Below are 24,451 nucleotides of genomic sequence, written 5' to 3' on the forward strand. Positions count from 1 at the left end.
GGTAAAGACAACGGCAGAGGAATGGCCAACGACCCCTGCAGAAGGATGTCGTGCCTCACTGGTTGGAATAGCAAGGAAGATCCTTTTGGCTACCAAAATCTGTTTGAAAGATAGGAAGTGAAGTACCTAATGCGAGGTGTCCTTAGCAAGGCATGGTCTGGGGAGCGAGGAAATACCTGGCAGGAGCCTGGCTCTGAGCTGGAAGAGCCCCTCTGCAGCGTCCTGGAAAAGCCACGGTTGGAAGAGCTGGATGCTCCAGCTTGGAAAGAGGAATATGACACAGGTCATTAAGATCCTGCATGGTGGCGAGGTGGTGAGTAGGGAACGATGAATCAATATTTCTTCATAATGCAAGAAGGAAATGGCACCTAAGGAAATTTCCAAGCAGCAAATTTCAAGGCAGCAAGTGAAGGATTTATTGCACGTGTTGCATCGGGGTGCAGAGCCACGCTGCTGGAGGCTGCCATAGCCACGCCGTCCCCGCGTGGGGATGCCCACGCTCAGCTAAGGAGCCAAACATCAGCCAAAAGGACGGCAGAAACCAGCCCTTCAGCAGCCAGGCGCCTCCAGACCCTTATTTTAAGATGAATTTGTACATCACAAACCCAGGCAGCACCAGCGCTTGCTCCATGCGCGGCTCCAAATCCTCTCCACTGTGTTACTGCCACAGTGGCATTTACCCGCTGCCATTTACAACCTCCGGAGATGAAGCACGAGACCTCCATCCTGCGGTCACACCGTGCCACCCCCAGGCTGACCTACATCCCGCAGCCTCTGCGCTCCGATCAGCTCCTCCCTCCAGAAGCCAGCTAGATGGTAAATAAAATCCAACTGGGAGGAGATGAGCTGTCGGCACTGGCCACGTCCAGCCCCTCTGCAGCTCTTTGGTGCAATGTCTTCTCCGTGCATTTATGACCCCAGGTGTGGGCTGGAAACCCTGCAAAACCCATGGGGTCTGGGTGGGGACCTCAAATCAAGGTTCACCCCTGGGTCCCAGTGATGGGTTGGGTATGGGAACATCGCCCTCCACTCATCAGTGGTGCTGTGGAAGGTGTCTCCTGCTGCTCTCCAAGCAAACCCAGGTGAGCTGTGCCAGATGCAGCCCCTGCGCTCATCCTTCCCCCGGGGCTGGGTTTGGCTGATGGTATTCAGGCCGCCGTCCGCATCTCAAACTTTGTGACATCCTGTTTTTGTGCTTAAGCCCTTCCCCAGTTAACCACATGCCAACCGAAACCTGCAGCTGGAGGCACCACAACCCCGGCGGGAGCTGATACAGAAATCAAGGTGACAGCAGCGAGAGAAGCACCAAGAGCTGCTAAAACCACTGCTCCAGCTCTGAGCACCCCTGAGCCAGAGAGGCTCCCTCCTCCCAGCCTTAAATCCACCCCTGCCACCAACACTGTCTGGGATCTAGTTTGGTCCCATCCAGTACAGCCACTCTGAGATAATTTGGAAATAATCGCGCTGAAGCTGATGCAAAGGGATTTTGTTCATCACGGGTCTGTCCATCACCCAGCCCATCCTCCCCAGCAGACCTGATGCTCACAGCAAACCTAGAGAGCAAAGAGAGATGAAACCACACAAACCAGTCCCAGCACTCAGGGTTGCTTTTCTAGGAATTTGTTTGACCCTATCGGCCTTCTTGAGGCCAACAGGGTCAAACAAGATGTTTCGTAAAATTCAGGAATTCGAGGTTGCCCATCATTGCTGAATTCCCCCGGTTTGATCCTGCCTGCCGGCACGCTTGGCTGGTGCTCTGCTCCCAGTCCGGAGCCCCCCAGCTCAGCACCTGGAGCCTCTTACGGATTTCTCCCTGCATTTCAGCCCTAGGAACGGGATTTGCAAAAATACCCAAGTCACTTGGGGTAATAGTCTGTGCTCCCGGCTCAGTGACCGCTCAGATAAAATCCCCCTTGCAGGAGCCTGGGCCCTCCAGCCATGGGACACAGCCCAGCAGCACTCATATTTGCAGTTCAAGCCATTTTAGCACCATCTCTAATAATTTATCACTCAGGGGTCCCCTTCCAGCGATTCAGACCCGGAACCAGACCCAGCCTTCCCCACGCTTCGCTGGGCTCGGGCGGCTCATCCCAAATCTCAGCTGGGGCTTGGACTGAGCCACGACTCCGCTCGCTTCGCCATCTCCAGCTCTTCTCCCCAAATCAAGAATGCACCTCTTGCTTTTTAAATTAAATCTGAAAATACCAGAAACAGGTGATTTAAAAGCAAAAGGAACTAGAAAAGTCTCCAGTTTTCAGCTGCTCTTGGAAATGCCCTCCTTGTAGGTTGTGGGAGTGCAGGAGTGAGACCGGTCACAGCTGCTGCCGATTAAATGTGGCTTGTAAAACCCTACCTTCTTTTTCCATTCTCACTATTTAATATTTTTAAGACAACTGGTAGCCTAAAAAAAAAAAAAAGCTCTGACATTATTTGGCCACGTTCACTTTTGGGTGAAGCTCAAAGACGTGGTACAAAGCCAAGAGCAAGGTTTTCAAATGAGCTTCGAACATCGTTTCGCAAGATCCCCGCCTGCGATCAGGATGAGCGGCTCAGCTCCGGAGCGGGCATCTCCGCTAGCATTTGCTTTGCCAAAAACTTTTTTTTTTTTTAATTTTGTGACACATCATCAAAATTTCAAGGGTTTGCCTGGAGCTCCTTCAGTCCGTAAAGAGAGCGCAGCTCTCCAGGCAGCTGGCTGGGATGCTGGAAATGTGCAGATTTCACCCTGAGATTTTATTTCTCTAAAGGAGTAAATTTTACTCCTGAGAATGGTGTTAAATTTCAGATTATTTCATCCTGAAAAATGAGTTCATCCAGAGGGTGCATCTCGCGCCTCATCCTTGCGCCATCCTGTGCATCCCCGACATCTCCCCTCCGCCCCATTTCAGTTTCAAACCACCACGCGCTGCGTGTTTCAGCCATTTTATTGAACTTTGCGTATGAAATAACAGTTTCAAGTTCTAATGGAAAAAAAACCATTAAAAAAATAAATTCAACATCAGGTAAAAAAATCACACAACCAAAAAGAAAAAAAAAAATCACTTTTTTTACCGGTAATTGACCACAAGGCCCACACCGTGGTGGACGGCGGGATGCAGCGGCTTGTTTTAGCATCAGGCTGGTATCAAAAGAACAAGTTTAAACAATTGCAACACAGCTCACTGGTAAAACCAGAGTTTAAAACGAACTCGGAGTAACAACACTGCGCTTTACATCTCCAGTCCAAAATTGCATCGTTTCTGTGGCACCTAATTAGTCAGGATTCAGCCTTCTTGCAGGGAAGGCTTCAGCTTTTCGGTCTGATACACTGAATTTCACAAGGCAGTATTTCACCGTTCAAATACACCCAACGTGTGTTCCAGTTGAGACAGTCACGGAAACATTTCAGCATTACCCAGCTGCGGACGCGAATGAGGGAAAGCAAAGTCAAAATTATATCCAGCCATCTCAGTCCCAGGAAGATATGTGAAAATAAGTTGCATAGTAAAGGATGGGAAATTAAAGAACACGAGCTGCTCCGGTGTTGGAGATGGATGGTCGATGCAACGTCCCCCATTTGCAATGTTTTGGGACCTCAGGTGAGGAATTAAGAGCCCGTTCTCCTCGAAAGACGCTAAAATCAGCTGGGGGAATATCTCACCTTCAGCAACGAAGGCGATTTTCCTGCAAGACCTGAAGAATTTGAATAACTGAGTCCGATTTCCACTCTACTAATGGCAGCACAAGGGACACGGCAGCAAACACATCCTTTTGCATTAAAAATGCCCTATTTCAGGCCCTGGTTGACAATTTCCTGGCTACGTTTCCCCTTAATACATTCAACTTGCAAGTCCAGCTCTATCAATGACTTCTGTATTGCCAGATAAGTTGTCCTGCTCCGAAATCATCCTCAGGAATCGGAGTGATGCATTGAAACCACAGCATCAGTGGCCTGGCCTTCAATGGTCAGAGAGATGATGGACTACGGAAAACGCCAGGCGGTGACAACAGCACCTCAGACCATTCGTTTTAAAGACGCGCTGATGATGTCATCTTGGAGAAGGCAGAGAAAAATGGGAAAAAGAAAGATAATTTACCTGTACATGAGGCTGGTGGGTGAAACCATGGGGATTACAGGGCTGGGTAACTCAATTCACCCACTTGGCTTTAGGCTCAGCTCAAGGGCCACCTTTCCAGCTGACTCTGTGCAATGGAAAGAAAAGCAAGAGAGTGGGGAGCATGCCAGCTCCCAAAGCTTTTCAGGGGAGAAAAATGCTATCCCATGAATTCCTTAATTCCAAAAGGATTCCGAAGCAATAACAGCATTTGAACATCTGTCTCAGAAAACATCCAAGTGTGTGCGTAATTAAAGCCTTCTGCGCCCTCTGGGGTGCTCAAAGGTTGGTTTCTGAGACATTAATATTGCAAGATTTGTCACCAGCACCTGTGGAAAGAGGCTGGAGGCCAGGATGGGACCGCAGGAATCCTGACTTTTCCCCCAAATCTAGTGGGGCAAGCAAAGCAGCCTGTTGTACGTTGTCTCTGAAAGCCTTCTCCAGCCACGCCGCTAAGCCCCGTCCCACCTGCTGCGCCCACTGAGCCTTCATCAGTGCCCTTAAACACTTGATGAGATATTTTGCTTTCTCGTTTTGCTGCCTTCTTAAAACACCTTAAAATTTGTTCTTAAAACAATTGGCTTTATGTGAGTCTGTACCAGCCCAGCTCCCTCGATCTGATTTTCCTGCCTACCCAGAGGATGGACCCAACGGCAGAGCTCTCATCTCTTTAGTAGCACCCTAAAATTAAAAGGGGGAAGGGACGGCGTACAGCATTTGCCGGAGACGGCAGCTGTGCCAGGCACAGAAGAGAAACGTCTACGTGTTCAGCGTCTAAAGAGCACGTCTAACGCACGGCATCTCAGAGGTGCTCTCGGCATCTCAGCGCGTGGCTTTGAAGGGCTATGAATAAAGATGAGCAGCCTGCGTCCGGATGATTATGGGAATCAATGCACGCTATTTTTTGGATCTTCTCTTGATGTCAGCCATCATTAAATCGCTCCCTTTTTTGTTTTTTTTAAGCGACTGGATACATTTTTAATTTGTCTTCCCTTACCAAATCCAGCCCTCCGCTCCAAATGACATCTCAACACGGCTGTCCTGATACGATGGTTATCTTTAAAACGCACAAGGCTAGCGTCAGAGTCGTGGCAACACAGATTAATATACTGGACTGACAGTTAAAGACTATCAAACTCTCGATTATTTTGAAAAAGCACATTAACAATTAGCTGGCTCAGCGACCAAGCAAAAGAAACCCAACAGCATGGAGCAACGTCGTCAACGCCAGTATGTACAATATCGAGAAGAGGTTGAAATTTGGCAAGATTGTCGTCGGGGTGAGATGTCCGTGGGGTGGGTTTGGATGGGAGGAGCGGATCGGCTGGCGGCCACGGGCTGAGCTCCGCTCTGGGAACGGGGCATTTCTGCTGCCGGGAGCGGGACCGCTGGGACCCACCAACCCAAATGGGCGAAGGGATCTGGTTTTTCCCATCATTTTGCTCGTCAAAATACACGCTTTGAACCACAACAGAGAGACGCTTTAACAAAGCGGCTGTTGAAAACAGACGAGGTATAATTATGTTACATACACACATGCCATAAAAAAGCTCTCCGTAACACTGGTGAAAAATAAAAATAACTTTAGTACTGATACATTCTATCCCCCATTTTAAGGGCTACTAGATCATGTTCCAAAAGAAACTAAATTTAACACCTTTGGGACCAGGGCTTCCCAAGATCCAGGTCTGTGTTGCAATCCAGAAGATCAGTTCTCCTCCTGTTAACGTGCTGTTATCCCTGCGGGCAACCCGGGGCTGTCTGCAGGGGTGGGGGGATGCTGCACCAGACCTTCAGTGGGTGCTTTGGCTGCTTGCAGCCCAAAACCACCAGCGTGGTAGAAAAGTGCTTTCTGGGTCAGTCCCCCAGCGTTTCAGAGTTGCTAAAGCTTTTGTTCAAGCTCCTTTGCAGCCTCAAGAGCACGCTACGAACCCGTCACGCTGCAGGGAAGGCTGCAAACAAATATATTTTTCAGCTAAGTGGTTTTGGAGGCGAGATCTCCCCAAAAAGCCCAGTCCCATCTCCCTCAGCCTGCCAGCAGCTCCATGGATGGCAACGGGGAAGAGACGAGTGCTCGGTTATTTGGGGTTCCCGGTGATGGAAACAGGCTCAGCCCTCACTCCCCATTTACGCTCTTTTTAAGGGGTCTCTTTAAGGTATTTTTAAGGTCTCAGACTTTTTATGGTCTGAGCATTAATTAATTTTGGTGCTGGGGAGCTGCAGGATGAGACAGCCTGGGGGGGCACAGCTCCCCTCTGCAGGAGACAGGGGAAGGACGACGGTGAGATGGGTTTTGGCTGTGCCACATTAAGACACAGTCAGCCATGAGACAAAAAGCTCTGCAAGCCCATCCTCAGACCGCTCTGGCTGCGGAAGCGCTGCGGTTACTGCCAGAACCCCGGGGATTTGCCGGCAGAGCAATTTGCTGGAGGACCCCATGGAGAAGCTCCCTCTCCCTACCCCCCCGCGGGCTGGCCTCAGAGCAGGGCACGGCCAAACACAAAGTTAATGAGAGCCACCGCTCCAATTAGCTTTAATTTGTGCAGACGGCTTTCACACCGGATTGATTTCACGCTGCAGGGTGCTTCACCTCTGTGATTCCCCAGCATCCCTCTGCCGAGCCTTGGCACCCCCAGCTCATCTCCCTGGGCTCGGGGACCTGCTCCTCGGGCTCTTCCAGCAGTCCTGGTCCCCAACCCACCTCCCTCTGCACCTCGTGCTGCAAAAGCCATGATAAAACCAGGTGCCAGCAGCACCAGCTCCTTCTAATTCATTTATCCACAGCTCCAGTGGCCACAGGGTTTCTACCATGCTGGGAATCAATGCAAACAAGCCCAAGGAGCAATGTCCCACTAAAGGCCAGATCCATATTTCCTCTTCATTCCCCAAGGCGAGAAACGCAGCTTTGACTAAAACTGCTGGGTTTTCACTTTTGTTTCTTTTCTCACCATCTCAGCCCATTCTCCCCAGCCTGCACTTAGGCAGAGCCCCAGAGACTTCTGTCTTTGGGACCCCCAAGCCCCGCTCCCATGAACAAGGTCTCCATCACCAATGATGCACATGCCATGACAGGAGGAGGAATTCAAGCCAAGAAATTATCCATGCTTAAAAACCAAGCAAAGTAAACACAACCTCACCAAAGTCGACTCACTCCTTTAAGAACCACATCATTTCCCCACCATTTGAGGGAATTTCTCAGTCCTAATTTCAGCTGAAGCTTGCATGCGGGGCTCAGACAGCCAGAAAGGAGGATGACTTCTTCTGCTGAACTACAGACAGGTCTGGAGCAATCCCAGCCCCGAACGACGGCTCAGAAACACACTTGGGTCTCATTCATCTTCAAAGCTCTTCTGCAAGGAGAGACGCATGGTGCACACAGCCAGTTGCTTTACCACAAATATTCCCCCAAACTTTCCCATGTCAGAGCCTTTCTTCCAGGTAGGGGCTTTACTTTTAAGTGCATCCTCCCTTGGGTTGTGCCTCGAAGCATCCCACATGTGTTCCCCATCTCCTGCCCAGGATCTCGTTTGCAATGCAGGTGAAGAGCTTCGCCCGGTGAAGGATCCAGGTTTTGGTGCTGCCCTCCAGGCAGAGTGGTCCTTGCTCCATTTGCCAGGTACCTGGTGGGGACCTCAAGGCTTGTCCTTGGACACGGACCCAAAGCAATCCGTGGCATGAATTCAAGAGTCTGCCTCACATGCCTAAAGATTTTGTCTCCCGTTACCTCCCCTTGAGCACCCTCTGCTTCGGAGCAAGCTCCAGCTCACTTTGTTTGGTCCAGTCCAAATTAACGTTCCCCGAACCATCCCCGGTGAACTATCGCAATGCAGACGCAGAGGTCCCCGTGCTCGCCTGAGTCCCACCAACATTATTTTCGCCCAGAAATCCAATGCTGTTGCGAATATTGCCTTGCTCCTCCGACGGAGTATGTGCCAGGCGGGTTTTAGTCTCAAAGCTGGGACGGAGGCAGCGTGCCGAGGGGGATGAGGCTGGGGTGAGAAGGGGAAGGCAGAAGCAGGAGAGACCATCAACCCCTTTGCCGCTGGCATTTATCCCTTTGCAGACCATTGATCCCATTGCACTGGGCTGCTATTTACCCACGCGATCCTAGGAAATGCAGTGAGGTTATAGAGCCTCCAGCTTTAACAGCGTCGCAACCCAATACAGGCAACCCACAGCTCTTAACCTGCCACAAAAAAAAAAAAACAAAACAGGTTGCAAAATGAAACAGCGACGGGCAAAGGAGTGACGGACTTCCCGGTTGTTATAGTATTAGCAACACAATACTATAATATTCCCTCGGGACTGAAGTGCTGTCAAACAGCAGAGAAGGGCGCACGGGCTCTCATGAAATGAAGCAGGGGCACGACCCGCCAGGATTGGGTTTTATGCCTTTTCCACCCCTGGAAAGTCGATTTTTCCTTAGTTTTTCATGGAGTGATCCTGAAAGCAAGGCACAACTTGTTGACTGTTTGATGCTGTTTTCCTCAGTGTCGGCGGCGATGTGACTTTCTTAATAAGGACTTAAAATAAATCACAGCCTTTGGTACAGCGCATACCTGCTCATAAAGAGCATTTACAGGAAAGTCAGAAAAATGGAACAGAACTTATTCACATCCCGGCGCCGAAAACAGCCCGTGTCCTTCAACAGGGAACAGTGAGAGCAACCGAATTTCCCCCATCTCCCTCCCACCCCGAGCAAAACACTTGGATTGCTTATTAGCAGCTCTGGTTAACGTTTCCTTTCTTGCTTAATCTTTCGAGAGAGATTTTTTAAAATAAAAAAAAAAAAGACTGAAATAATGTCCAAATGATTTCTACCTCCCCTCCTCCTTTTTCCTGGCTTTGCTCAGTCTCATTATATTGCACATGATTTGAAGATAATCTTCTGGCTGCAAAGATGTTCCCTTCTACATAATGCACTTGTTAGAAAACACAGAAAACGTGGCAAATATTTCATATATATATATATATGAAATATGAAATGGGTTTAACTGGGGAGGACAGACCCTCCGTCGGTCGGGTCCACAGCAGCATCAGTCATCGCGTCTGCGATGTTTGCCATTTCCTTGGAGACGTTTTATTTCTCAACACAGTCCTGAAGGTCTTAATTTTGCAACTTCTTCTGTTATCTGTTGGGCAGAGCAAAGAACCGCTTTTATGCACAGCTTGGTTTGGAAAACAAGCAACAGGTTATTTTTTTTTTTCAAGGCAAAGTAGAATAAACGTTGCACATCAGTCCCCTCCGAGAACTACACATCCTCCTTCCCCACAAACAAAAAAGTGAAAATTTGCTAATTAAAATTGTTTAACGGGCTAAATGCAGCACAGTCTAAAGTGAGCTAAAAATAGAAAACAGATTCATTAAATATATGCCGGTTATTAATGATTATCTCACATTAATGGCAAGTTCCAAATCCAATCCAGAATAATTAGCGCAAAATGGGTTTTCCTCATCATGTTTTTATCTTAATCAAGCCGGGTTCGTTCCGACCCGATGTGATTCACACGATATTAAGTAATTGCTCGGTCTTACAAACCTGATAGAGGGGATGGCAGGAGCCGGGGCTGATCCGACGCCCCGTGCTCCGACCACGGAGTCGCTCCCGCAGAGCTCAAACCTGAGACCCCGTTCTGATGCAGGGATGGAGATGTCTAGCAAAGGGCAAAAAAAAATCCCCCAACCTCTGCGGTGCCGGAGCTGCCGAGCCTCCAGAGTGCATAAAACCAGCTGGTCCTGCAACAGGTCGGTTTTGAAGCCTAATAACCCCACGGCACGAAGGGACTCATCCCGACTCATATTTTTATTAAAGATGAGATGCTCTGCTCTGTCTTTAAGACACTGAAACTCTTAGAAACTTGACGTGGCTGCTTATATCCTTCTCGTTTTCAGAAATCGTATGCTCTGCCTTCAGTTCCTACTGCAGCAACCGGAGCATCCCACCTCCTGCCGCGCCGCATCCCGGGCTCTGAGCCTGCCTGCGGACGGGGCACGGCCAAGTTTCCCGAGGGTTTAAGCCCTGCGTAAGTCAGGGGGAGTCACCCCCCCAAATTCTGGCCCTTTTGCCATGATTTTCCAAGTGGGAATTAGTAAAGCTTCCTAGAGTGAGGTTCATTAACTATATTAAAACCAGTGTGTGGTGCACAGTGATAAGATATGCACCACCACCAAATCAGACCATGTGAGCCGGGTGCTTCATTAGCAGCCGGTGATGAGACAAGGGTAGGAAGGATCTGTATTCATAGTTCAGAGCCCAGCCTAACGCACCGGGATCTATCCCAGCTCATCCCCAAAAATCAGCCTGTTTTCCACAAAGAGAGAGTCAGGATGGAGATATGCGAGACGGGACAGGATCCATGCACCGAGGAGGGCGAGACCCGCTCTCTGGATGTTGCAGGGATGATGTTGCGGGGATGATGTTGCAGGGATGCTAAAAGCAGGCAGAGAAAGGAGAGAGGTGGGATTTCCCGCAAGAAGCAAAGATCCCCTTGCAAGGCAGCGCGGCCCTCGGGGAAAATAAGCTCCCAGAGAGGCTTAGTGCTCCTTGCAAGTGTCTCAGACCAGCCGGTTATTCAAGCACTGGCTTATCGTGAAGTGCCAGAAGGACTATTCATGGGCTTAAAGCTAACTGGGGTTTATGCTTTATTGGACTGGGCTTGCTGGGAGGGGATTACGCCCCCCTCCCACCTGCCAGCAGGGAAGGGCTCCTGCTTTTTTGCAAAGCAATGGTCAAACTGCTGGGATCCTCAAGCACTGCTGGAGTATTACACAAATAAAACCCAAATAGCACCTTCAGCCCGGCACGGCCCGGGAAATACCGTTGGTTTGGCCGAGAAGGGGACGGCAGAGCTGGGGCTCTGCAGATTAAGTGGTAAATAACAGTTTTCTCAAACTGGGCAAATAATTCAGTGCTTGAGGACACCCTGGTGCCTTTTCAGGCTGTATCCTTGCCCTTGAAGAAAGAAACCCCGAATCCTCAGCCTGACGATGACGTTATTTCACCGAATTCAGCAAGAGCAGCAGTGGGAGTGAGAAGTCAGGAGCATTCAGGAGATATTGCTGCTCCAGCTCCTGAGGGGATCCAGATGTATTCCCATCATACGGGGTGATGAAATCCACTCCACTCCAAGAGAAACAGAGGATATTAAACAGCAGCCACAAAAATTAGATGTTTTTAAATCAGCTGAGCCAAATAACTTGTATCCAGGCATTCGGAGCTGGCGAAGCAGCTCGTGAGACTGCAAGTATTGAGTATCTCTTGAGCCCTGGACCTGGTGAAAATCCAGAGGACTGGAAAATAGCTCCTGTTGGGCCAATTTTTTAAGGGATAAACAAAGTGACCTGCAAAATGATGGGTCTGGCCATCTGTCGCTGATCCCAAACAATATGCTGGAATGGCTGAGAGTCTTAATACAGAATTAAAGAGGAAGATATAATTGATGCCAATCAACGCAGCGTTAGAGAAAACAGATCTTACCATATTAACTCGATATCTCTTCTTACCAAGTTCCATGTTTAGCTGATAAAGGTAAACGCTTGTGTAATGCTCTCCTCTAAGGGAGCTGCATGACAGCTTGGTTAAGAAAATGGAGCAATAAAGCCAGTTCCCGGGAGATGTCACGAGCCAGAAAACCAGCCGAACCCAGGTCGCGTTCACTGGTCCGCGTCTCCTTGTGCCTACTTCGTTTTCTCAGAGCATTTTGCAACCAGGATGGGAGAGACCTTGCTGAAAGTTTTCCAGCCCCAGGAGAGAACAGACCAGGCTTGTTTCAGACGCAGGAGAAAGATTTCCTCCTTTAACGCGGAGGTTTCTGAAGTGCAGAACATCATTCAGCACAAGCGCTGGGTGCCAGCATCCACCGATGCACGCACGGAGGTAGGAAACCCCTCCAGCCTGCAATGCTACACCCAGCTCACAGCAAATTCCTTCCACATCCCTCCTGCAAGCTCCAATTTGCAGCAGGCAGGTTCATTTTAAGCCCAAACTCTTTATGTCTCGGTTTTGACCTGCTGCAACAGCCTGAGGTTCAAATCGTTACTGAGCCACGGTGGCAGCTCCACGCAGAGACCAGCGAGGAGGGAGCAGTAGGATTTCGACTATAAATGCACAGAGGTTTCAGGAGAAATGGGCCCTAAGGATGGAAGAGCAAGTTCAAAGATGCAGAGAGAAGAAACGGGAGGAGAGGAGGGTGGTTATGGGATGGGGAGCCGTAGGGCAGAGCTGGCGTCCCTGGGAAGCTGTGGGAAACCCTGGGCTCCCCTCGGGCTGGGGGAAATAACTGCAGGTAATGGGGTATCGGAGGGCGGGTTTGCAGGCTCTGCAAGCTTCAAGCAAGCTGAACTCCATGCAGCCTTTGGAGGATTCTTTACTTCTTGCTCTGTTCTTCAAAACTGCCTCTTTCTTCCCCACCGTGGTTCACTGCAAACACGTAATGAAACCGCTCGGTCTCATTTACAGACGGGGAAACTGAGGCCCGGAGGAGCTGACCTGCCCAAAGGCACCCAGCAGGCTGCCAGCAAACACCCAGCCAACGCCGCAGTGCTCCCATCCTCCAGGCCCGGGGTGCAGGGATGCGCGTTGTCACGGCCCGACTCCATGCCAAAATCCCCCCGAGCAGCACAGCATCACCCTGCACTGCCCTCAGCTCCTCTATTGCACCCAAGTCGAAGGGCAAACACAGCTCTCTGCAAATGCAAAAACCACTTTGCAAAGCGCGTGTTCATCCTGTCCGTGCTCCGTTGCAATCTTTAGCTTCCCGTCAGAGCAAGACCCCAAGCACAGACCCCACTCTCCCGGCCGAGGCCGAGCCTTCGGTGCTTCCGCCGCCAATCGAACCGTGACACAACCCCAAAGGATTTTCTGTATCTACCCATGACGGTGCTTTGGAGGAAGCAAAGCAAAGCAAATCAGCTGGTGCTGGTCAGCATCAGAAAGCTGACTGCACTCTGCATCCTTGCCAGCGGGAGCGGAGACAGCCGCTCGCTAATCTAGTCGTGCGAGCCGCCCATCCAAACCAAGTCTTCCCACCCAGTATGTGCTAAAGATGCTAAAAATGAAGTGCAACAACCGTAGAAAAGCAACAGACATGACAGAGCTGAAGCATGCTCAGAAAAGCATCTGAATTACAAGTCTTAAGGAAATGAATCATTCCTAAACAAACCCAGCAGCGTGTGCTGCCGGCTGCGTCGCTGAGCTGGGGGTCTCAATATTAGTGTGCAGCGCGGCTGGGTAAAGACTATTCCCGTTATGAGTCGGGGAAGATCAGCGGTCGGGAAGTATTTTAGCTACTCCCAACCCAAGTGACAAGCTGAACGAGACAGGAGACAGGTTTTAATTTACTTGAGCATGTCCTGGTTCATAAGAAGGAGAAAACTGACGGTGCCCTGGGGGGACGTTCATGCGTGAAGGGTTCCCTGCCCTGCTGCAGAGCATCCTCAGCGCCGAAAAGTCAGGCTCTGAGCGGTGATGAGATAAAAACAGCCCGTGAAACCTGGGGGTCTCATAAAGCAGCACCTTATTTGTGGAAGGAAAAGCACACGGGGGCTCACAGGGGATTTTCTCTGAGCATTTTTAGCTGAGTTTTGCCAGCAGCAGGGATAAAAGGCCTCCAGCTACAAGAGCAGCATGGGACCCTGCACACATCCCTCTCCCGCACAGAGGACGGTTCTCAGGAGCAAAAAATGGGATTTGGTTTTGCCAGTGACAAAAAGCAGGAGCCCTGACACCTTCCCAGTGCCAAGCAGCAAACACCCGTCCCGTCAGGTGGGATGAATATCGCTTTGACGGAGACACCATTACTCATTTTCCTGTTTGGGAAGCCAAGTTCGGGAGTAAAAGGTCTCGATTGTGTCCCGGACTTGACCACAGCGGAGCCGGGAGAGCTTCGGCTGGGGCAAGAGCCAGATGCTGCAGAGACGGGGCTGGGGCTGCTCTGCAGGGCCCCCCCCAGCAGCAACCATGGCCCCTGCCGCGCGGCGGCTCTGCCCTACAGCGGGGCTGTACCCCCTCCTCACGCCAGCCCTATTTCTGCCCTAAGAAAACCCCATATCACCACTCCCCAAAATGAAGCCAAAACCCTCCCACTGCCGGAGAAGCGATTCCCAGCCGGGATGAGGCACCTCGGGGCACCCACCCCGAAACATCCCCAAAATGTCCCTATCAGAGCGGTGATGGCCGCGGTCCCGTGGCTGTTTCCAAGGAAACCCTCCTGCCGGCGAAGCGCATCGCTCCAGCCCTCGCTGCTCGACGCCTGACTCCCACCGCTGGCACTGGGAGAGGGCTCAGGCCACCCAGCACCCATAGCCCAGCACCCATCGGGCTCGCCCAGACCCAGCAGGTGCTGTGTTAGTGCAGCCCCTGCCATGCAAACAGCACTCAGGGAGACGGGGAAAGGCAGCAGCCTCCTGTCCTTAACACATCCTCCAGCTCTACAACACCCCCAAAGTCAAGCCAAGCACCCTGTTCAGACTATGGGTGCAGACTATGGGTGCAGGGAAGGGTGCTGAAGAGCAGTACCGGCTCCGTAGCAGTGACAGAGACAATTTATAGGATATTGCCCTGCCCACAGCATCCTATAATGTCCAGAAAGTCCCTGTTTCTCTGCACCCATCGCCCATACAACTGCCTTTGCACAAGGATGGCAAGCTCTCCTTCCCGGTACACGCAGCAATTGAGACCAAAGGGCAAAATGAGTTGCATTTAAATCCGATTTGTCTGTTTGCACTCGCAGGTTTGCAGCCTACCCAGAGACCACTTGTTAAAGCATTTAAAAATGGAAAAAAAAGGCCCTGCCTTCCATCAGGCTGTGATGGGAGCCTCCATGTGCTCTCATCAAGATATGCATATTTTAAAAGCTTGGCAGGAAGAGGGCTCCAAACTACACAATTAAACAGATTTCATGCAGACCGCTCTTCCTACACACCAACCGCTGCAAGAGACCCTTTCCCTGTGCTACGGCTCTGCCGGGAGAGACCCCGCGCAGCCGATGAGCTCTGCCGGGCTCCCTCCCTTCTGCTGGGGCAGCCGCTTGTCTGCCCTTTGCCTCCACTTAACTGTCCGTAAACCGGGGATTAAAAACAAAAACCAACTCCTTTCATCAACTGGTGGAGCAGGAACAATTGCCTGGGAAGAAATTGAACCCTCCTGGAGGAAAGAAATATCCCCAGCCCTTGTTTGTGTTCACGCGCAGGGTGGGATGGATACTGCTCTGCTCCTCTGGCCACCCCAAGCACCTGAAGGGCATCTATTGTGCTGGAGAACAACAGAACCTTGTTAGAAGAGTTCAGGCCTGAAAACAGACAAAAAAAAGGGCAAATGAGCAGGAGAAAAAGGTGACCGGTGTCAAAGTACCCAGCGGAGGGGCCAGGGCTGGGGTTGCTGCGTGTCCCCTGTGTCCCCCTGTACCAAGGATGTGTTTCGAGGTGGCATCCAGGGCTGAAACAGGGGAAGGGAATGGGTCCTAAAATACAAGCAGAGGGAAAAGGAAAGGGAAAGGGAAAGGGAAAGGGAAAGGGAAAGGGAAAGGGAAAGGGAAAGGGAAAAGGGAGGAGAAAGGGGAAGGGGAAGGATCCTGGGAAACGAGGTAGGAGGCTGTACAAGGCTCTATGTCACCTAGTGCCCCTATATAAATCAAATACATAAAGCAGCTGGGGGGGCAGCTACAGCCTCGCAGGGCTGCGTCCCCAGAGCAGAAGCTGCCTGCTCCCGTCCTTGCTCCCATCCTTTGGCGCCAGCAGTGTCACTTAGTCTTGCAGATGACGGGTACGAAGGACAGGGGAGGAGGAGGACATTTCGGAGAGCATCCCTGCCACGCCACACATGCAGACGACAAGCTGGGGAGTCCACACCGGGGACTACCTAAGGACGCAGCCTTTCCCCTGCTTGCTTTCTGTGCGATCTTAAATGTCAGCCAGCAGCTTTCAGTAACGCACTTTCCTCCATTTAATGTAATAAGCCGAGTCTAGGCAAGCCCTTCGCCTTGCCTTGGGAAGGCTTTGCAGCAGGCTGCCAGGCAGCAGGCAGGCAGCTCCGCTAATACTAATCTCCTAATGCTGCCCCCTCTAAGCACATTAGAAACAGTGGAGTCCAACGCGATGCAAAGGCTGAAGCTCATCTTTAACTCCCAAGTGCCTGTTAAAACAGTCCGAAGTCCTAATAGGAGGCACATCGCAAGAGAGCAAAGCAAGTTAAATAAGCAGCTGGCTGCAAAGGGAGCAATCTTTCAGCGATCTCTCCGATTCCTGGCACAACGCAGGCAGCAGCCGGTTTAAGAGACGCCGTCAACCCGCACAACATCAGAAAGCGTTTATCTCGCTGAACGGTACCTAAGGAGACAGCGCAGAGGGAAGAGGCAGACAGAAATGGGGCAGAGCATCGAAAGGATTTCCCCATTTTTCCACTTCCAATTTTTTGGGTGTATCTTAAAGACAGAGCAGCAATGCTTTTATATTTTTCAACGATATCATTCGGTACTGGAGCAAAACTGCCTTTTACTCCAGTGGATGAAGTGGTTTCCTTGCCACCTCTCCCATACAGCATCTTTTACTGTCAATAAAATCCATTTGAAATTATTCTGCCCCTGCAAAATAAGGCAGGGAGTAGTCAGGAAAGCAAACTAACAACCTGCTTCGTTTAGATGGCAGAGAAACCGAAAATTGTACTGTGTCATTTCCAGGAGAACGTGTGGTTTCCATACCACGTGCAGGTGCCACGGGGAGAACGCAGACACAAAACTCATCTGCAAACTCTCCCAAGTGGGACTGTTTCCCCTGCTTTTAAACTCAAATCCTCCTTTTAGGAACAGGCGCACGGCAAAGCTTTAATAACAATAAAAACTGAGAGCTGGTAGGCAGAAAGGACATTTCAGCCTGCCTGCAGCTGCTGGGGATGCACACTGGGGTGTTCCCAGTTATCCCGGACAAGGGCTCCCAGTTATCCTGGACAAGGGATCCCAGGTTTCTTACCTCCAGAGCATCTCCCTGATACAGATCATTTGGGAGATCCTCAGCTGGTGAAAACTACAGCAGCTACAATAAAGCTGTCACATACCAGCAGCCAAGAAGCTGCTCTGATGGTTTCCCTGGGTGTAAGGGTTTTGCTAACTGGGGCTAAGGCGAGACTAAGGGAGAGTGCTGAAACTGCCCTGATCCTTTTCAGTCTGGGTAAAATCCCAGATAAACTCCAATTTCAATGTGGCCGGCATCGCTCAGGACAACTCCCCCTTTCCACACGCTTGGGAAAGGTCTGACTCACACAAGTCAAATCTCTCTTTGTCCTAAGAGGTATTGAGGAACATCCCTGTGCAGTTCGCTACCGCAAAAGAATCTGGTTTTATTTAACCCCAAACCCAGCAAACCAGAGCAGAGCCGGAGCTGAGGCGCTCGAGGCTGCGCACCAGGCCCTGCCTTCAGCCTGCTTCGATGGCCGGGGTGGGACGGCAGCGTTGAACCGCTGCAAACAACCCTTTTAGCACAGAATTGGAGAAATCCAGCTGCAAAAAAAGCAGCAGGGTTTTCCTCCTAGGCACAGCACTAAAAAGCAAAGTGAAAAGCAAATATAAGCAGAGGAACTATAGGATGTTATCCCACTTTACCTAACGGGCACAAAATACCTGGGAGCAGCAGAGTAAGCTGAAAAATCAAACTAAGTAGTGGAAAACACTTGGTTTGTCCCAAAAAAGCAACGTTACCTTATGATGCATTAAACCCTGCCCCGTGCAAAGCTCACCTGATCCCATCAGATGTCCCGTGGCCCCCGGTGCACACGTAAAGATGAAGCCGGTGTATTTTCCCCGGTGGGGTTTTGGTCACTTTTCAATCCTGCTTTTTATAGATGTATCCCCCTTGTTTCAAAAAGCCACCCGGGGTTTTTCGGCCAAGCTTTCCCGCTGGCAGCTCAGTGCCGCTTCGCACTGGGTTTGGGGAAACCGCCGGGCTTCGTGCGGTGCAGGGGGAGCGCGGGGCCGTTCTTGGAGGAGCAGGCGCTTGTGTTTGCAGGGTGAAAGACTCCATCCCCAAATTTCACTGCCAAGGTGTGAGCTCCTCTGCGAGGGAGAGGTGGATTTGTGGCGTGCTTATTGCCTACGGGCGCTTTATTCAGCACGGGGGAAGCCGCGGGGGGGACGTGGCCCGGGAAGGGGGTGCCGGGACGGGGTCACGTAGCGGGGCAGAGTCGCGGTATCCTGCGGGACGATGGGGCTGGAACCATCTGGAAAGGTTTTTTGCGGGAAGAGCGAGGACCAAGGGGGATGGGAGAAGGGATGCCATGACAACCTTTGGGGGTTTCCCAGGAAACCAGGGTTGCCATGGCAACTGCATCACTCCGGTGCAAATTAGTGACTTCCGCTGGAAGGCGTGTTCGCCACTTTAATCTTCTTGCACTAAGTGGCTGCATCTCTCCCAAACACAGTGCAAAAAAAGGAGGAAATATCCCTTTGTCTCCAGCTGGGTGGGTGGGAGGCTGCCCAGCCACGGCGAGGAGCCCATCACGGATCCTGCATCCCCCGGTCTGCGCCGGCATCGCTCCCCGCGCACCGTCGGCTCCTGAAACCGCTCCATTTTGCCTCTCGCCTCCCTCCTCCCCGCACACAGCCCCACTGCACGGCCACAAATTTGACGTTGGATGAAATAATGCCACAGGGTTGCAGGGGAAGGGAATTAAGAATAGAAAACAAGGGCTTTTTTTTTTTCTCTTTAAATCAGCATTGATTGCTCTCAGTCTCTGACCAGATTAGAATTTCATAAATGATCTAACAGGGGAGACAAGGGAATCTGTGATGTGCCCGTAACGGCACACCACATGTTTCAATGTTAAGCATCATTTAACCATGTGGTAACAGAGACTCTCTGCAAAATTAAATGGTTATTTCCTCCCAACCCCCTTCCAGTCCGCTCTGCAACATGTTTTCCTCGTCTCCCCACCCAATTCGAGGTTGTTAATCCAACAAGTGAGCTTATGTGATGGAAGGGAAATCGGCTGCACGCTGCCCTTAGGGAAGGGGGGGGAAGATTTAGGAGCAAAGCGAGAGGTCCCCAAAACCAAGAAAACAAAAGCACCCCTGCAACACGTTGCAGAACAAACACCTGTTTCGACGGTGAGTGTGTTTTGTCTTCATCTTCCTTCCCTTTACCCTTTAGCTGTCCTCTTCGTCGGAGAATTTTAAATCCTTTTTTTTGGATCTTTAGAAAGGAAGGATCTAAAAAAATAAACGTATAAAAACGAGGGCACACACAGACCGATGATGGTGCATGTTCCACACAATACCGAGTACACAGTCACTTTGCATTATTATTGTTATTGGTTTTTTACTGCATCCTCAGATTTTGTTGCTGTTTGTTTGGTTTTGTTGTTTTAAACATCCGTAAAGATCTTTTTGATGTTCACACAGTTGGGATTGTTTGTGGTTGTGCAGTTGCCTGTCTTAAAGGCAGCCTGTTTGAATGCACTGTGGTTGATTCCCCCTTCCTCGATCACCATGTACTCGGACTTGCTGAGGGTGGAATTGCTGCGAGCCTTCCTCATCTCCTCGCTGGACGAGAGGTGCTGGCAGCTCCCGACGTGCATGTATTGGGCTTGCTCCTCACCTTCTGTCTCCCGGTGGTAGAAATAGTTGAAATTGGAGACTATCACGGGCACGGGGAGAGCGATGGTCAGCACCCCTGCGATGGCACAGAGAGAGCCCACAATCTTGCCCCCAATGGTGATGGGGTGCATGTCCCCGTAGCCCACTGTGGTCATGGTCACCACCGCCCACCAGAAGGCATCAGGGATGCTACTGAAACCTGAACTGGGGTCATCGGCTTCTGCAAAGTAGACGGCGCTGGAGAAGAGGATGACGCCGATGAAGAGGAAGAAGATGAGCAAGCCCAGCTCCCGCATGCTGGCCTTGAGGGTCTGCCCCAGGATCTGCAGCCCCTTGGAGTGCCGGGAGAGCTTGAAGATACGGAAGACCCTGACCAGCCGGATGACTCTGAGGATGGCCAAGGACATGGCTTGCTGGCCGTTGCCTTGCCTTTCAGCCAGCTCGGTGCCCAGCGTGATGAAGTAGGGAATGATGGCCACAATGTCAATGATGTTCATGATGTTCTTGGAGAAGGTGGCCTTGCTGGGGCAGGCAAAGAAGCGGACCAGCAGCTCGAAGGAGAACCAGATGATGCACAAAGTCTCCACCACAAAGAAAGGGTCGGTGAAGGACGACACCATGGAAGTGGCTGAGGACGAGGAGTTGGTGAAGACATCAGGTGGGAGAGGGCCACCGCCCGTCCCAAAGGTCCCCCCGGTTCCCTCATAGTCGTGGTCATCCCTGAATTCAGGCAGGGTCTCCAGACAGAAGATGACAATAGAGATAAGGATGACCAGGACAGAGACTATGGCAATGCCTCGAGCCGGCCCAGAGCTCTCAGGGTACTCGAAGAGGAGCCACACTTGGCGTTGAAACTCCTTGTCGGGAAGCGGCCGCTGCTCCTCCCGAATGAAACCCTCATCCTCCCGAAACTTCTCCATGGCCTCCTCCCCTAGCTGGTAGAAGCGGATCTCCTCGGAGAAGATATCAATGGGGACGTTGACGGGTCGCCGGATGCGCCCACCCGACTGGTAGTAGTAGAGGATGGCGTCGAAGCTGGGACGGTTACGGTCGAAAAAATACTCGTTGCGGAGGGGGTCGAAGTAGCGCATCCTCTTGCGTGGGTCCCCCAGCAGCGTGTCGGGGAACTGCGCCAGCGTCTTCAGCTGGGTCTCGAACCGCAACCCCGAGATGTTAATCACCACCCGCTCGCAGCACTCGTGCTCCCCACCGCCCGCGGGCTGGCCGGCGGGGACGGCAGCCGGAGTCGGCGGGTGATCATAGCGGTCCCCCCCGAGCAAAGGATGAGGATGCTGTGGTTCTTCCAGCAAAGGGTCTCCGCCGCTCCCCACCACGGTCATGCTGCCTTCCTCCCCTTCTTCACCCTCTTCCTCCTCTTGGTCGGGGACCGGCTGGGGGGCGGCGGGGGGCAGCTGCTCGGTGTAGCCCAGGTTGTGGTGGCTGCTGGTCGAGCCGCCCCGCGGATGCCGGCTGGCGGAGGAGGCAGCCGGAGAGTAGAGCAAGCTCCGGCGCTCGTCCATAAAGGTATGGGGCGGAAGGGGAAAGGGGAGGGGGGGAGGATGGGAGAGGCGGCAGCCGAAGCCTCTTCTTCCTCTTCTTCCTCCTCCTCCGGGCGGAGAGGGAGAAACAGCCGCCCAACTCCTCCAGCGGCTGCTGCTGCTCTGAAGAGCTGAGGCTCTTCTCAAAAAATCCGCCCCCAGCCCTGGCACCGCCTCGCTCAGTCACCGCTCCCGGAGCCACCCACCAGCACCCCCGGCCCTGCCCCGCCGCCCCAGCCCGCTGCGGGCATCCCCTCCCCTGCCCCAGCCCCGGGGGGCCCGATCCGGCCCCCGCCCCGCGCCACGCCGAGGGGCCTGGGTCCCCGCCGGGGAGCATCCTTTGGTGCGGGGCGAAAGCAGGGAGAGGTTGGTTTTTTTTTTTTCCCTGGCAGAACCGCTGCCTTAGAAAGAGTTTTTCTGCCCTTCCCCCGGGGGAAAGCGAAATGTAATTTTTTATTATTAATTTTGGGGTTTGCCTGTTTGTTTCAAGTCACCGTTTCAAGCCGCGGCGGGGCTGTGGGTAATGGAAAGCAGACAGTGGCGGCCGGAGCCGCCAACAGTTGTTTTGAATCAGCGTTTCGGCTAAAGTGCTGGGGATTTTTTAAATTTTTTTTTCTGTATAGAAGAAAGAGCGTGTGCATGTGCGTGTGCATGTGGCCGTGGGCGCACGCGTGTGCCTGCACGTGTGTGTTTGCACACGCGTGTGTGTGTGTGCATCCCCCCAGCAAAATAAACAGAGGAGTGAAGCTGAGCCAGCCCTCGACCACGGCAATTTCAGTCTGAACCCAAATCTGCATTTCAGACTTTCCTGCAAAGAAGCCAAAGGGCTTTGAATTTTCTTTTTCTCTCCGTTCAATTGATTTCCTTATGCAAATAGTTCAATTTTGGTCAAACGGGATTTTTTTTAAGGCGAAAGCCTCCTCTGCAGGAGCCCAGCGCTGGCAAACGCCCCGTCCCCAGGAGATGTGCATCAGGGACAGCCTCTGATCTCTGCCCCCGGCTGTGCCCCCCCAGCCCCGCCATGGGTCCTCGTTTTCCCAAACCCCCCCAAAAGCAGAAGCGCTTTAATCCCCAGCCACGTGCCAAGCGGGGCTTAGGCAATTCGGGGAGTTCCCAGCTCGGCAAAAAGCCCAACCACGAGGGTGCGGGAGAGGCGAGAAGGGCGACCATGCTGCCGTTCCCATGCCGGCCGGGTGGTCCCGCCGCGATGGAGGTTAAAACCCCTCCACCAGCCCCGCTTTAGCTCATCACTGTGGTTATTTTTAACCAGCACAGCCTCCAGAAGGTAGGGAGAAAAACAGATGAAAAGATCAAACTTATTTATACTTTACATCAGAAACAAGCTGTACAAAATATACAAACCTCGGGGGGGGAACAACAATAAATATTGGTGTAAGAGCTGACTCCGGACTGTAAATGGCAGATTAACACTGCGGATGAGGTCTGAGCGAGCCGAACCCGCCTTCAGCTTCGCTGATAGAGGGCGAAAACCCCTCTGCCACAAGAAATCAGGGGGTTTCCTGGGGGAATGAGCCTCGGCAAGGTCCTGCAGATGAAAAGCGGGACCTGGCTGTGGGACCTAACCCAGCACAGCCTCGGGGCGAGCTGCCCGCTCCACCTCCACCTCCACCAGCCTCCCCGTGCTGGCACAGCCAGCGATGGGTGTTTCACACCAACAGCTCGGCGTGGCCATTAGAAGACATTCACCCACGATCACACGCGGGGATGCTCATCTCCGGGCCGTGTCACCTTGCCCCAGACTCGGACACACGTCCTTGTTGCCACCTCCACCCTTGGCTTTAAGCCCCATTTTTGAGTCCCGTTTTGTTCGAGGCTGCAGATCTCCTGGGATGAGGCGGTTGGGACAAGGGGTCCCCAGTCTTGCTCCCCCATCATCCCTACAGCAATTAATAGTGCTAATCAGCAACGTGCTCCCAGCAAGAGCATCCACTCCTCCTTTCCAACACACAGCATCTCCCAGTCATCCCAAATCCCACATAGAGCAGAAAGCAAAGCCCTGGAGCATCGTTAACCCTTCAGCTGCCCATGTTGCTTGTAGGTTGAGAAAAATTCCTGGAAACAACTGTTCACATCCAAGTTTGAGGCTCTATTTTCCGCAGGTTTCATGATCGTGAAATAACCATCAACTGCTCACTGCATACACGTGTGTAGCACTTCAAGACTTGTCTGGCTCATCTCTTTCCTCTGCTAGGATTTCTGCCAATAAATCACTGTCATCTGGTCTAAGGCAAACAAACAAGGCTGCTTTAAACCATAAACATTTATTGATGACAAAAGGCTGGAGGCAACAAGGCATAACTTCCATAATTGCAACAGTTTACTCTGGATCTCAGTCTGGGGCAAACTCTTCGGAAATCGGTGCCAGCCCTACTGAGAGAGCCACAGACCTTTGGGATGCTGCTAGGAGAAGCCCTTCCCTTAAAACCAGGAGGAGGATTAAGCCGTTACTCCCCATTAGCACAGCAGCAGACATTAACCCTTGAGCTCTGGGCAGCTTTGGTCCAGCATGGAGCTGGCTCAAAGAATTTCACCAGGGGCTAGAGCCCAGTGGCCCCAGGCACCGTGGGGCCTCTTGGCCCTGTTTTCTCCTCCGCTGCTCCCACGTAACCCTATCAAAGTCAATTAAGCTGTGCCAGGCGAGCAGCGTCGCTGCAGGCAGAGAGCAGCCGGAGGGGCAGATCACCTCCTCCCCAGCAAAGTCCTCAGCTCCTTCCTTCTCTTGGCGTCCCCAGCCAAGGTTTGGTTCAGCATCGGGGATGCAGAAAGAGCATCTCGTCCTGCTTGGCACCAGCCACCGCCAGCCCCGCACGTGTTCCCCGGAGGGGTTTGCGTACAGGCACTGCACCAAGCCCCACGTTTGTCAAGCAGCAACAGAGGTGGCCTAGGTCACGTCCCAAAACCAGGAGGTCTGAGCACAAGGGCAGAGGCAGGGCAATAAAAGCCATGGGGAAGGGACATCTCTGCGGTGTCCGACCCGGCCAGCGCTCTCCTGTGAGCTGCGAGCTTGCTGTGCAATGTGCAGCATCAAACCCACTCCTCGAGCCTGTGGCTTTTCTGCCTAATACAAGATGTCCCAGTCTTCCCTCTGCAAATTTCCCTCTGCTTTTTCATCCAGCTCTTCTGATGCATCTGGTCTCAACAAATTTAATTTTATTCCTAACGGCCATTTAAGAAATTCCCCTGTGCAATGATGTACAGGCTGACCTAAAACATCAG

At 52.0% G+C, this 24,451-nt stretch overlaps 1 protein-coding gene across 2 annotated transcripts; it reads right to left on the bottom strand.

Annotated features, from left to right (window-relative positions):
- Positions 1–2,906: 2,906 nt before the first annotated feature.
- Positions 2,907–21,198, bottom strand: LOC104018423 (potassium voltage-gated channel subfamily A member 3). Of its 2 annotated transcripts, XM_087761863.1 has the most exons (4): positions 17,822–21,198; positions 9,104–9,226; positions 7,232–8,280; positions 2,907–6,046 (listed from the first exon to the last, which is right to left on the bottom strand). In XM_087761863.1, exon 1 carries the CDS (start codon positions 21,194–21,196, stop codon positions 19,445–19,447), a length of 1,752 nt encoding a protein of 583 aa, XP_087617989.1. In that variant the 5' UTR covers positions 21,197–21,198; the 3' UTR covers positions 2,907–6,046; positions 7,232–8,280; positions 9,104–9,226; positions 17,822–19,444. The 2 variants fall into 2 exon arrangements, with proteins under 2 accessions (XP_087617989.1, XP_009469829.2); XM_009471554.2 differs by having other exon boundaries at positions 2,907–8,280.
- Positions 21,199–24,451: the final 3,253 nt, after the last annotated feature.

The sequence above is a fragment of the Nipponia nippon genome, unplaced genomic scaffold (genome assembly GCF_047370975.1).
Source record: "Nipponia nippon isolate SJK-2023a ecotype South Korea unplaced genomic scaffold, ASM4737097v1 scaffold_25, whole genome shotgun sequence".
In the NCBI taxonomy this organism is placed as follows: Eukaryota; Metazoa; Chordata; class Aves; order Pelecaniformes; family Threskiornithidae; genus Nipponia; species Nipponia nippon.

Excerpts from the sequence above, each read along its gene's own strand:
- LOC104018423 (XM_087761863.1), bottom strand. The coding sequence starts at position 21,196 with ATGGACGAGCGCCGGAGCTTGCTCTACTCTCCGGCTGCCTCCTCCGCC.